This window comes from Coffea eugenioides, chromosome 11 (assembly GCF_003713205.1).
Source record: "Coffea eugenioides isolate CCC68of chromosome 11, Ceug_1.0, whole genome shotgun sequence".
Taxonomy (NCBI): domain Eukaryota; kingdom Viridiplantae; phylum Streptophyta; class Magnoliopsida; order Gentianales; family Rubiaceae; genus Coffea; species Coffea eugenioides.
This window is the reverse complement of record NC_040045.1, coordinates 48710230-48721793: the sequence shown is the minus strand read 5'-3', so window position 1 is coordinate 48721793 and position 11564 is coordinate 48710230. Positions and strand designations below refer to the sequence as shown.

The following is an 11564-nucleotide window of genomic DNA, read 5'->3' as shown; positions in this document are numbered from 1 at the left end:
GTTTCTGCTTAGTCCTGTCTCGCGTACTTCGCTGGAATCAAACTTATTGCGAGTGGTAATGACCATGATTGTGGATTTTGGAGGTTGTACAGTCAGAGTGATCAAGTCGTGAATATATTTGTTTGTCCTGCATCTACTGAACTTTGATATGATATGATTTATGTGAAGTGGAAGCAATCTTTCCGTCATTCCAGCTATAGGAGACACATTTGTGCTTTGCACAGGAGGAGGAGGAGTACTGACGATTCATTCCTTAAAAATCCGTGAAGCAGTAGTACTGGGATCAGATCCGATATGTTCAGTAGAAGTTTTTATAATGCTAGTACACATGTTACCTCCTTTTAATTTGTCGAGTTTCTTTACAACTTTTTCCTTGATTTTTGAACGCTAACCATTCTTGAGTGAAGTCAGCACCGTTCCATCACTCGCATAATTAACTGTTGGCCTTTGCCGGATAAGACTGCTTTACTCACTCACCCTACTAGTCACTAGCTACTACTCTCGGTTCACTGCTCTCCATCCCATCATGCTGGTGAATGAAGATTATCTCTCAAGTGCTGCTGTGAGAAGGTGATTAATTAGTGGACGATGTCGGGGTCACGGGGGTGAAAAAATTAAAATTCAACCTAGGAGAAGGTGGTGACAAATTCACGTGGGATATGCTGCTGCAACCTGACTCTCTGGATTGCTCTGTCATCATCATTTTATCAACCGTAAAAGTTAAAAAGAGTTAAATGGAGAAATTGAGCAGCTTCGTGTCTTCTTTTTTTTTTTTTTATCGAATATGTCATGAAAATTGAACCCTGAATTCACTCTATTCCGGCAGGTAATCTTTGTTGCATGAAGATGAGCTCTTATGAACCCTGAATTCACTGCTTCGTGCAACTTTTGATCATTGCCCCCCGCTCTTATATGTGCATCGCGTCCAGCATTAAAGTTAAAATTATTCATATAAGCATCATCGTGAAGTTCAAATGGCATCAGGTAAATTAAATTACACTCATGCATCAGATAAGAGATCCTAGCTTAAGTTTTCTTTTTTTTTCTGACGAAGATATCAGCTGAAGTTGATGGATGGCCACGAAAAATTGGAGAGGGACTAGACTTCCCATTCCAAATTCTAGTTGCTGGCACAATCATAAGCCGTGGAGATATAACTGAACTTGTACGTACGACTGATGATGGGTGCAACCGAGCAAGATCCGCGACATGCGGCCTGAACGAAAGTCGCTTTTGCTTTCAAGCAAGTCTTGCCCCTCTTTTTTTCAATGTTTTCAGAACCGAACCGGACCGGCCGGTTCGAACCGTTGAAACTCGGACGAACCGTGCGAACCGTTAAGAACCGTGAACCGGCGGTTTTTTAAATTCTTCAACAAAATATCAAGAATGGTGTAGCTATGATTCGAACCTGGATCTCCAAGTTTGGATATGATAATCTTACCGCTAGACTATAGTTAAGTTTGTTGAGAATTCTACTTGACTAAAAAATATATTAAAACATCAAGTTCTTCTCTTATTTTTTTTTTCAATTTTTTCTTCTTAACCATTTTTAACCCAAATATCCACAACAAGATTTTCTCAAGTCTTCACCATTATTATTAGGTTATTATCTTTAGCAGATTGTAAAAAGTTGAAAATTTCAACTTTTCTTGTTTTCCAACATCTTAGTAAGTTTAATTTTTTTTCTTTTCAAGGCTTTTTTTCTATATTATTATCTTTAGTTGATTTTTTTGCATTTTCTTCTTTTTCCCCTCAATTTTCATATGTTTCCCTCATTTTTGTTTTATTTTTATTTGATTAATTAAGGATGAAATTTTTGCAAAAGTAATGCACATCCGTGTAGGAATTGGGTAGGAATTACAAATAATAACATTGGGCTGGTCAAAAATATGGTAGTTGGCACATAATCGAAGCTATTGATAATTGAATTTAAAATAATTAATGGTATAGGATCATTGAATTTAATATAACATGTTAATTAATAATGTTTAGTAGCAATTAATTTTTTATGTGTTTAACTGTATATTTGTTTTTAAAAAATTTTAGTTTTTTTTAGTTTGAGCAATTAGATTTATATTTTTATAATAAAATTTTAACTTTTTCAGCTTAAGTTGATGAAATTGTGAAGGTGGTGTGGTTGCTTATCATGCCACTGATAAAAGTTTGCTATTCAAATGGTTTGTCTTAACTTGAACTCTTTTATGGATTTTTTTAAGGCTTATAAAAGAATTTCAATATTTAATTTATTTATTTTTTGTGTTTTTATTTGTGATAATTGGTGAACATTTGGATTGTATCTATTTATGTTTATAATGAATTTATGAAAACTTGTGGTGAATTATGATATTTTAATTATATTTATCATTCCATGTTTTATGTATAACTTTTAGAAAATTTATTATTAGTTATGTTGGTAAAGTTCAAGTGTAGAATGAAACCTGCTTAGTACTTAACAAAAAAAAAAAAAAAAAAGCAGTGAACCTGTGAACCGGCCGGTTGGACCGGTCGGACCGGTCAGACCGCGAACCGGCCACCTCTCCGGTTCACTGACCGGTCCGAGTTTAAAAAGTTTTTTTGGCCTCTCTCTCTCTCTTCTTCTTCTTCTTCTTTTTTTTTTTTCGTTTGTTATTCTTTTCTAAGCAAACTGCGTCGCTGGTTCATTCACGAAATCTTTGGGTAAAAGCTGATTATGTTTTTTTTAAAAAAAAAACAGGATAAGCTAAAATGATTATTCTTTGGGTAAAGTACTACATAGATTTTAATATTTTTTTGACAATTAAAAAATCTAAGATATAAATGCAAAAGCAAACCACAACCATCGAAAGATTTTATTATTCGAAATCAGAATCTAAAATCTGGTAAAATAATCAGACAATAAAAGGGCCGCAATATGGATGAAACTTGAAAAAAAATTAAAAAAAGTAAAACAGGAAACATAAAAAGAAATCTGAACAGGATGGACTAGCCCTAGGCCCAGATTTCTTGGGCAAGTTCATTATGGGCCTCAGTTGAAAACCTGTCTTGTAATTCTTTACCTTCGGATGCCCTTCCGCATCTCGGCCCACAAATATTAAATACTACTATAAAAAAGGCGGGGGGACTGTAGCAGCCGCTTTTGCGATTTGAAATAAACAGAGAAACTTTCCCAAACCGATGGCGGGAATGGACTCAGAGAAGCAACTCCTGTCTCTCATTCGCGACTTCGCTTCCGAAAATTCTCATGGAGGTGAGCTTTTGTATGGTAATGTTAAGTTGATAGCTCTTTTCTTTACAAAACATTTCATAATTCTATAGGTTCAATAACCTCTTACTTTCTGGGTAAAATAAGCGAAGGACTTGAACTGCTCAGTTAAAGCTGAATACGTCTTTCAGTATTCTCATGATTTGTATCGCGTAGAGCACGAAATCGTGAATCTTAAGAAGCGCATTGAAGAACTTCGATCCGAGCTTATTAAAGCGAATGTAGAGCTCGAAGATGCCAAGCTTGGCAAGGAATCATCGGAGCAAGAGCTCAAAGGCTACGAAGTCGAATTAGCTATGAACAAGGCCTCCATTCAAACCCTAGAGGTCGATTTTTTTTCCTTCAATGGACCTTGATTATGCTAAATTATACTACTTCATTTTCCCGATTTGTTGAGCACTTCAAAAGTTTGTTAAATATTGCTTCTAGGCGAGGATTAATTCTGTTCAAGATGAGATATCTGCGCTTGGATCTGAGTTAGAGGCTCTGAGGGTATGGACTAGGCCTTGGGCCGTACTTTGAATATTTCCATGCTTGTGAATAATGGTACAGATTTTGGATAATGTTTTACGTTTGATCTCTGTGTAAATGTGCATGTTGGCTGAACAATCTGCAAAGAACCAAGGAGATGCCGAAAGGTACACATTACTCTTTTCTACGTCTCCTATTTCACTTTTATTATTCTTTCTGTTATCCTCTTATTATCATGCCGTTGCCTCAGCAGAGACGATTTTATTGATAAAATGCTGGAGCTTAATGCGCGTATAAGGTAATTTCTCCGCTCAGAAGTAACCAACATGTGTTCACCTTTTCAATACCTGTGCTGATATGATTGTTTCAATAATGCGCGTATAAGGTAATTTTTCCGATTATGCTTGTTATGATGCATGGCATCTCACATAGAACTTTGCACTAACATATATAGGAAGACTCTGTTTATGTGGCTATTTACTTACTGAAAAGCTGGTGATTCTGCTACTCGAGCTGAATTCATAATCTTCAGAATCCATCAAATAGCATATTGTAGAGTTCAAGATGCTTGCATGTCATGTATGAGTGGGCCAAGCAAAATTAGTTCAATGACTGTTTTGTCATTGTTCTCCCTGCTCTACTTAGTCTCAGTCCTTATATATTCTGATTACTTAAGTTATGCTAGTTGGATAAAATTTTTGACAGTTTCTGTCATCTTGGATGCAGAAAGTTCCATGAGTCTGTCGTCTCTGATCCAAATAAGGAGGATTCTTGTGGAACAACATCAAGCAAAGGTCTGTTTTGAGCATAGAATACTGTAACTTCATTTTTGTTGTGGAAGGTTCAGCTGAGAGGGAAGTTAGATTCGTGCTATAGTGTTCCACTCTCTCTCTCTCTCTCTGACATTTATGAGCACATACACTTGCGCACCCATAAACATTTTGATTAACTAGTAATTATTGTAAAGTTATACAGCTTCATTGAACTGTTGCATCTGTAGCATAAGAAGAAATCTTAAGCATATCATAAACCTTTTCAGAAGGAGTCTCTAAAACCGCTGCTGAGGTTGAAATTGTCCAAAGTGAACTTGATCAAACAGTCTCCTGCATCAAATTGGAGAAACGAGCTTACGAAACTGAACAGAGTGTCCATAAACTAGTGAGTTCAATTCTTCACATAAAAGCAAGAAAGAATTGGAATTGTTAATTCCATCTTGTTTAAACAATGATCCAGTGAAAAACAGCTGCCTAACACTTGTCTTCTGTTGAGCCCTTATCTGGCTCTTTTGAATGCGTGTAACTAGTTTTTGTCTAAATGTCGTTCATGATATTTGAGCTTCTGGTACTTTTGCAGGTTCAGCAGGATTTAAGTGGTCTCGAAAGGAAAGCCTCACTGATGGAGAGTATTATGAAAGAGGATACAGAGTTGAGGGAGTTGACTAGATATCCTTTTAATGGTATACTATGAACATGTGATACTTTTTGAGTGGCAGTGAATGAACACTTACAAGTATTTAATAAGCCAAACACACAAGGAATGTTGTTGGGTTTGTTCAGCGTCCATAATTTGGTTAAGGTTAATGGTAACACTAACATTGATCAGAAAGCATTTAATGGATTGTGGAATGCTTAGTTCCACAGCAGTCTCATACAAAACCTATTTTTTGACAAGGAAGTAGTTCAAGCAGACTTGTGTTTGAGCTTGTTGGTGATAAACTTTTCTTGCTGTCCAGATATATATCTCTAGCTTGTCTGTAATTAATGCGCCTTTGACTTGAAACAAGCAGACATCTGAATTGGAAGAGAAATGTGCTTCGTTTAGAGATGAGTTGCAGAGGAGGTTTCAATGTCCCAGTTGTCAACGGGACAATTCAGAGGCTTTGGATGTGCTTCTCCAGACAATCAGAACTTAAAATCTTGAAATCAGTTTCACATCCAGGAACTTTATTTTGTCAAATGAAAAAGGAATGTGGATTTTGCAAATAAGGAGTCAGGATTCTAGAGTCTTAAAAACATTTTACTCATCTACAGGGCTGCAACTGCTTTGATGATCTTAAGCTGTGTGTTCTTGTAGGGAACTGCAAAATTGATCCTCTGCAATTTAGACACTCATGCATTCTGATAGTTTCTTTTCTCTAATATGTTGGTTGAAGACCAAAAAAGAAATGGAATGTCAATATATTTTTAACTTTGAAGCATGTGACTGTTCTTCAATCCGTCTTTTCTGTTTCCATACACAGCATCAAGAACAGTATTTACACTTGTTTTACAAGGTAACTGAGGAATAATGTTTTTGTCCTTTTTTTTTTGTTTAATTGAGAGTGGATTTACCCCGCTGAAGCAAAGTATTGTTCGGGTTATCTATTAGTTGGGCATGCATCTGCATCCGTTTTAATCAAGGATGTCAATGTTGTTGTAGCTTCTCCGTTTGCTTGCTCCGCCTGCCATAGTAAAAGTCACATTATACCGGAATTTGAGTTTGAGTCTCTTATATGTACTTATTCTTCTTGTGCACACATGGATTCTTAATGTTGTTAGCAAGATCATAGTAGTACTCACGATGCTGCATGGAGTTCCACTAGGTACAAGTGCTGGCACAACAAGCCTGCAATTGGCACGCTTATCAGCCTCTATCTGCGCGGAGAATAGAGCAGAGACAGGCCGGTGATCAGAGAACTTGCTTTCGCTACGGAAATAGGAGATCTGTTTGACCCCTTTACCGTACCATAAAATTCTGTCACACCTGCCATTGCAAAGTTGTGTCATAGCTTCACCATCATTTTTAGTGAGATGTAAAGATGAAACACTACTAATTGAAAGAGTGCTTCCCTACAGCTTCTCTAAAAGAAGAATTAATTAAGACGCTCCACATGCATTCTTGTGCCTACATATAAAAGAATGAAAATTATTGATTTTCCTGTGGTTGAGGACATGATTGGTGCAATATGATGTGCAGACACAAACACGAAATTGCTAGTTTGCTAGAATACGTTGTCAGTGTTGATGGCATGGAATGATTAGGGTTAGAGAAGGCATTAGAAACACAATCCTTCGTTACATACCATGCTGGGGTTCGTTGCTTCTCCCGTGCTCTGCTTGGAAGTCCACCTGAATAACGATTACTGTTAGTGGAAGAGTACTTATAGGTAGGTGGAAATTCTAAGCTTCCCTCTTTCCATCCTTGGAATACTCCGCCATCTTCAAGTTCCTTCTGCAACTGATCAAACTCCTGCAATGCTTTCCAATCTTGCTTCCTTATCAACTCTCTGGCTAAATTGTCTTCCAGATAGAGCCTATAGTTGAGATCCCCAAACAAGAATACCCGGCTGTTCTACAACATAAAATGTGTGCATTTGTTCATTCTTTCCTTTTTAATTGTTTAATTCCATTTTACTATCCATATCACAAGGTTGCTCTCTTCCTGCAATGAACAGAGTTTTTTCTCGGATTGAAAGTGTCTTATACCTAAGCATGTTAAACTATTTTTCCAGTAAGAATTGAATGTTTTCTTCAATTGGTCCATTTGTTTTTTTTTTTTTTTTGTTGGAAAGACAACTTACTCATGTCCCAAGATGGTCGGAGGCTCAAGATTGCCATCACGAGGGAGCCGTGGAAAAGATGTGCGCCGGAAAATTTCTGAGACTTGGTAATTTCTCTTCCCTTCGTCACCTTTCTTTTCCCCAGAAGCCAAGTGAGCAGCAATGAAACAAAAACTAGTTCCTCCGATTGACATACTGACGGAAACAGATCCTTTGTTCCCCAAATAACCCATGATGCCACAGGCCACTGAACAAACTCTCACATCCGATATGCTATATGCCTTCAGCAACTCTCTTCTTATCCAAACACTAATAAATACTCCAACCATCTTCTTGCTGGCTATTAATTTGTACCTACTGTACCTATATGACTGCCCTGTCTGGCTTCTAGTTTGACTTCTTAATTGCGTAGTAATTTGGCTTCTGGAAATATATCGTCTTTCAGTTTCTGGGATTCCCGAATAGTAATAATCATCGCTGTTAATCGGGTTTAGCATAGGTGTTAGCCAAGGGCATCCATATTTGTCATTCAGAGTTTTTCCAATGAGCATGTTCCAGTTTGTCGCTTCCGTTGCGTTTTCTCCAGCTATGATGCTTTGTGGATTCAAGGGAACAATTTCCTGGAATCTGCGGAAGACAAAAGCTGCGTCCATAAAATGAGAGAAGAGACGTGTACCTGTATCAACAACACTTTTGACATTAACCTTTCACGTACCCAAGAACATAAACGTCTGCCGTGTGATCAATGTCTTTAAGGTTCAGCCATTCGTCCAAATCCGCTGCTAGACTGCGTACGGGAGATCTTCCCGCAACATTCCAAGTGCCGACGAAGACTCTGTATAAAGCATACTGAACCATCGTCAACTCCATAAAAGAGACTTACGTAGTTCCTTTTTCAAGTGTTGAGAGAAACCTCACCTTAATTCATGGGTTGAAATGCGTGGGTCCATCTCCATCGACCAGCCACAGAAGCCAGCATCTTCTTCAACCGCATCTTCTATAGAAACCAGTGAGTAATCAACACGGGAAGAAGGTAATATAAATACTTCACTGAACAGGAATGGGGAGGTTATTGTTGTAGAACCTGTGATTCCTGCACCTGAATCAAATGGATCAGCTTTCTTTTTCTTCCTCGAAAACCACCAGCGAAACCTTTCCCTTCTCCGGCTATGCTTCTTGTTTGCCATTACTCAGGAAACAGAACTTGGTACACCCTAGGATGGTGACAGCAAGTATTTCTTCTCCTCGCAATCTTTTGTAAGTTTCTGAGTTGAAGCCGTAAAACCGCGGTATTATGGCTTAGTGACAAACATGTCGGACGTTGATTCTTCTGCGAGCAAATATTGTAGTGATCGCCTGCACAGAAAAATACTAGTAGTATAATAGTTACAGTGAAAGAGACAGCTACAAGAAGATGGTTCAGAGTTCAGATCAAGCGATAATCACGAGAGAGAGAGAGATCTTAAAAGGTCAAAGTTAGTTGAGTTGCATTTCTAGTTAAACCTCTCTTGTATTTCATGGTGTAATTCACTAGCAACTAATTTGAGCGTGAAGCCATGTGGAAGCTAAGTGTTGGTGTTGTTTGTGGTGCCAAATCTGGAAAGACTTCGGTGTAATCAACTTTTCCATCATTATTGAATGGCCTTTTTATCCTCTTAACTGTAATTTTCTTCTGCTCAGATAACATTGCTTGTCTCTAACAGACCGCCCTCCATTTACAGCAACAAAAAAAAAAAAAAGTTCAGAAAATTGGTTGATACGTCTCTATTATGTACACACTAATGACATTTTAGGGGATAATTAATTCGAAAACGTAGACGCATGTGAGAGAAGATATCGTAAAGCAGGCATTTAGATATGGAAATAGTCTCTCATGTGTTGGGTGATTGTTAGTCTGTGTTATAATTCTTCAGCGCATAACATAAATCCAATGGTTTGATTTTTGAGCACTTACCAATGGCCGGCAGCAATGTATGCTTGATGCTGCAATATGACTCAGGAGTCACTCGTGAATTGATTCAGGAAAGGAAACACAGCTTTCTTGATAGTATTAAAATTCACATTCACGGGAAAGAGAGAGAGAATTTCTTTGGCTTGCTTGCACGAACCATCTATCCGATTGGAACGGGAGGATCAATCGCATCCATCCCCGAGAAAATCAAACAAAACATAAGATTTCATTTGCTTCTTGTTTATGCTATGCTATATGGAGTAGTATTTTGTTTGGAAGAGGCCCTGGAGTGAGATGGGTGGCGGATACCATCAATCAGAATCTTTCATACAACAGTTCCCAAACCCGTCTGATAGCCAGCGAAGACTGACTTTCTGGGCTTTTCCTGTTTGTATTATTTTAGCTGTTGAGTTTGAAAACAACCGCAAACTAGCATTTAACAGTTTCAAATATCTGTTAAAGGTCCTTGATTTCCACGTGGAACCCTGTAGAACCGTCTCCACCATATCCGTCCACTTCTACGAATGATCTGTCAATTTCCATACAGCCTGAACGGGGTTTTGTGTTGACAAAAAAAACACCTGTCATTATTTGTTTTGTCAAATACAACATTCTAATGGACAATCTATATCTATATGTATTGCAGAAGAGGTTTTTAGCAGAGATTCTCTCGATGACTTCCAAACTTCTCATCTTTTTTCTAGAATTTTGTATTTATTTTAATACATAAAATGTTGTGGGTTATAACCAACCATATCACCAATCAAATTTAAAATTTAAAACATTCCCACTATCTACTTCATAAACGGTTTATAGTTTGTTATTTATACTTTAAATCCTTTTTACTCCTTAATTAAAGACAAATGCTCATTCGTATGCTATTTTAATACAATGTTACATTTTTATAATTAAGAAATATTTGTCACCATAGTAACCCTATAACCACCCCTACAAATGAGCTTTGCAAATTACAATCACGATTCAAAAAAATCACAAATGTGCAACTAAATGTAAATTTGAGGGGGTAAAGTACAGTTAAATGTAAAGTTAAGGAGTTTACTATATTTAATCATAAAAAAAATCTCACGAAGGGAACAAGTAGTGGGTTATAGATTTTTGTATTTATTTTAATACATAAAAAGTAGTGGGTTATAACCAACCCTATCACCAGTCAAATTTAAAATTTAAAATATTCTCATAATCTACTTCATAAACCGTTTATAATTTGTTATTTATACTTTAAATCATTTTTATTTCTTAATTAAAAACAAATGCGCATTCACATGTTATTTTAATACAATTTTAATTCGAAAGCATACAACATGGTCAAGAAACAGTAGAACCAATTAGAACTAGATTTTGACAAAAAAAAAATTAGGTCTAAATGCCACTGGCACGTTGCTGTAACTTGGAATGCCAATTAGAACTATTTAGCGCTTTTTTTTTTTTGCAAGGAGTTAGGACACTATAAAGTTTATTTAGGCAAACTTTGTCTCATCGGTGATTTGAGTATCAAGTTATTGAATATACTACAAATTCTATAATATCAGTCTGCTACAAAAAATAATATTTTACTAACATGTGGTATTTGCGTACGAAATTTCAGAGGTAAATCAAATGATTTTACTTATACTCTATATAATTTGAATAATTTTTTAGCGAATATAACCATACTATGCAAGACCATCACTTTGTACAATTGGATCTAGCAAATTGTATATCAATCACAATTTAGATTTTGCTCGATACCTGCGCAGTTGGTGAATTCCATCAGTAACACTACATCAAACTTTTAATGTTATTTCATACTCTTATTAACATGTATTTCAAAAATTTATAGATTTGAAAATGATACATGTGCTCGAAAGTTAGTTATGTGGTTGAAATCAAACAATTTTACAACATCACAAGCATTGTTGATAGCAAATTCAAAGAGAATATGGATATCCGAATATACAATCATGCATACGGTAAACTTACTTTATTTAATTTAATTACTGCACAATTTTTTTAAGTTTATAATCATAATCCATACCTTATTTCATTCTTATTAGGTTAAATATTTTCGAATATTTGCTTACATTCAGAGCATTAACATAAAAAACATATTCTATGAGTTATGCAAAAATTGTGGACAACTATGTGAAGGTCATTTTTCAAAAACAGTATGTATGAATTGTAATGACGTGATCGACACTGTTATTAGGTAATTAATTTCATGTACATTTAATTTCAACAAATTTTTCGGTATTGTATATAATATTTTATTTGCCAAACAGGTACAATATTAACATATAAATCAAAGATTCCAGTGGTAACATGCATCTACAGGACAGATATACACGATTCGTATTTGGTTGTGA

General features: G+C 36.2%; 2 protein-coding genes across 7 annotated transcripts; one reads left to right on the top strand and one right to left on the bottom strand.

Annotated features, from left to right (window-relative positions):
* Positions 1–3142: 3142 nt before the first annotated feature.
* LOC113751289 lies at positions 3143–5634 on the top strand. Of its 2 annotated transcripts, none has more exons than XM_027295244.1 (9): positions 3143–3226; positions 3398–3567; positions 3671–3733; positions 3860–3879; positions 3966–4010; positions 4439–4506; positions 4752–4870; positions 5066–5154; positions 5495–5634. In XM_027295244.1, the coding sequence occupies exons 1-9, from the start codon at positions 3154–3156 to the stop codon at positions 5622–5624; spliced, it is 777 nt and encodes a 258-aa protein (XP_027151045.1). In that variant the 5' UTR covers positions 3143–3153; the 3' UTR covers positions 5625–5634. The 2 variants fall into 2 exon arrangements, with proteins under 2 accessions (XP_027151045.1, XP_027151044.1); XM_027295243.1 differs by having other exon boundaries at positions 3963–4010.
* LOC113751288 (type IV inositol polyphosphate 5-phosphatase 7-like) lies at positions 4748–9394 on the bottom strand. Of its 5 annotated transcripts, none has more exons than XM_027295239.1 (7): positions 8169–8851; positions 7966–8085; positions 7272–7877; positions 6774–7037; positions 6271–6454; positions 6043–6152; positions 4748–4815 (listed from the first exon to the last, which is right to left on the bottom strand). In XM_027295239.1, exons 1-6 carry the CDS (start codon positions 8435–8437, stop codon positions 6069–6071), a joined length of 1527 nt encoding a protein of 508 aa, XP_027151040.1. In that variant the 5' UTR covers positions 8438–8851; the 3' UTR covers positions 4748–4815; positions 6043–6068. The 5 variants fall into 5 exon arrangements, with proteins under 5 accessions (XP_027151040.1, XP_027151039.1, XP_027151041.1 ...); XM_027295238.1 differs by lacking the exon at positions 4748–4815 and adding an exon at positions 9205–9394 and having other exon boundaries at positions 6050–6152; positions 8169–8606; XM_027295240.1 differs by lacking the exon at positions 4748–4815 and having other exon boundaries at positions 6050–6152; positions 8169–8247; positions 8335–8851.
* Positions 9395–11564: the final 2170 nt, after the last annotated feature.

Bases quoted from the DNA above. Each gene is read 5' to 3' on its own strand.
- LOC113751289 (XM_027295243.1), top strand. From the start codon at position 3,154: ATGGCGGGAATGGACTCAGAGAAGCAACTCCTGTCTCTCATTCGCGAC. The intron at 3,568-3,670 runs GTCGATTTTTTT...TATTGCTTCTAG, and splicing joins CCTCCATTCAAACCCTAGAG to GCGAGGATTAATTCTGTTCA. The intron at 4,871-5,065 runs GTGAGTTCAATT...GTACTTTTGCAG, and splicing joins AACAGAGTGTCCATAAACTA to GTTCAGCAGGATTTAAGTGG.
- LOC113751288 (XM_027295238.1), bottom strand. From the start codon at position 8,437: ATGGCAAACAAGAAGCATAGCCGGAGAAGGGAAAGGTTTCGCTGGTGG. The intron at 7,878-7,965 runs GTACGTGAAAGG...TGTCTTCCGCAG, and splicing joins GCAGACGTTTATGTTCTTGG to ATTCCAGGAAATTGTTCCCT. The intron at 6,153-6,270 runs GTGAGTACTACT...TTACTATGGCAG, and splicing joins GTGGAACTCCATGCAGCATC to GCGGAGCAAGCAAACGGAGA.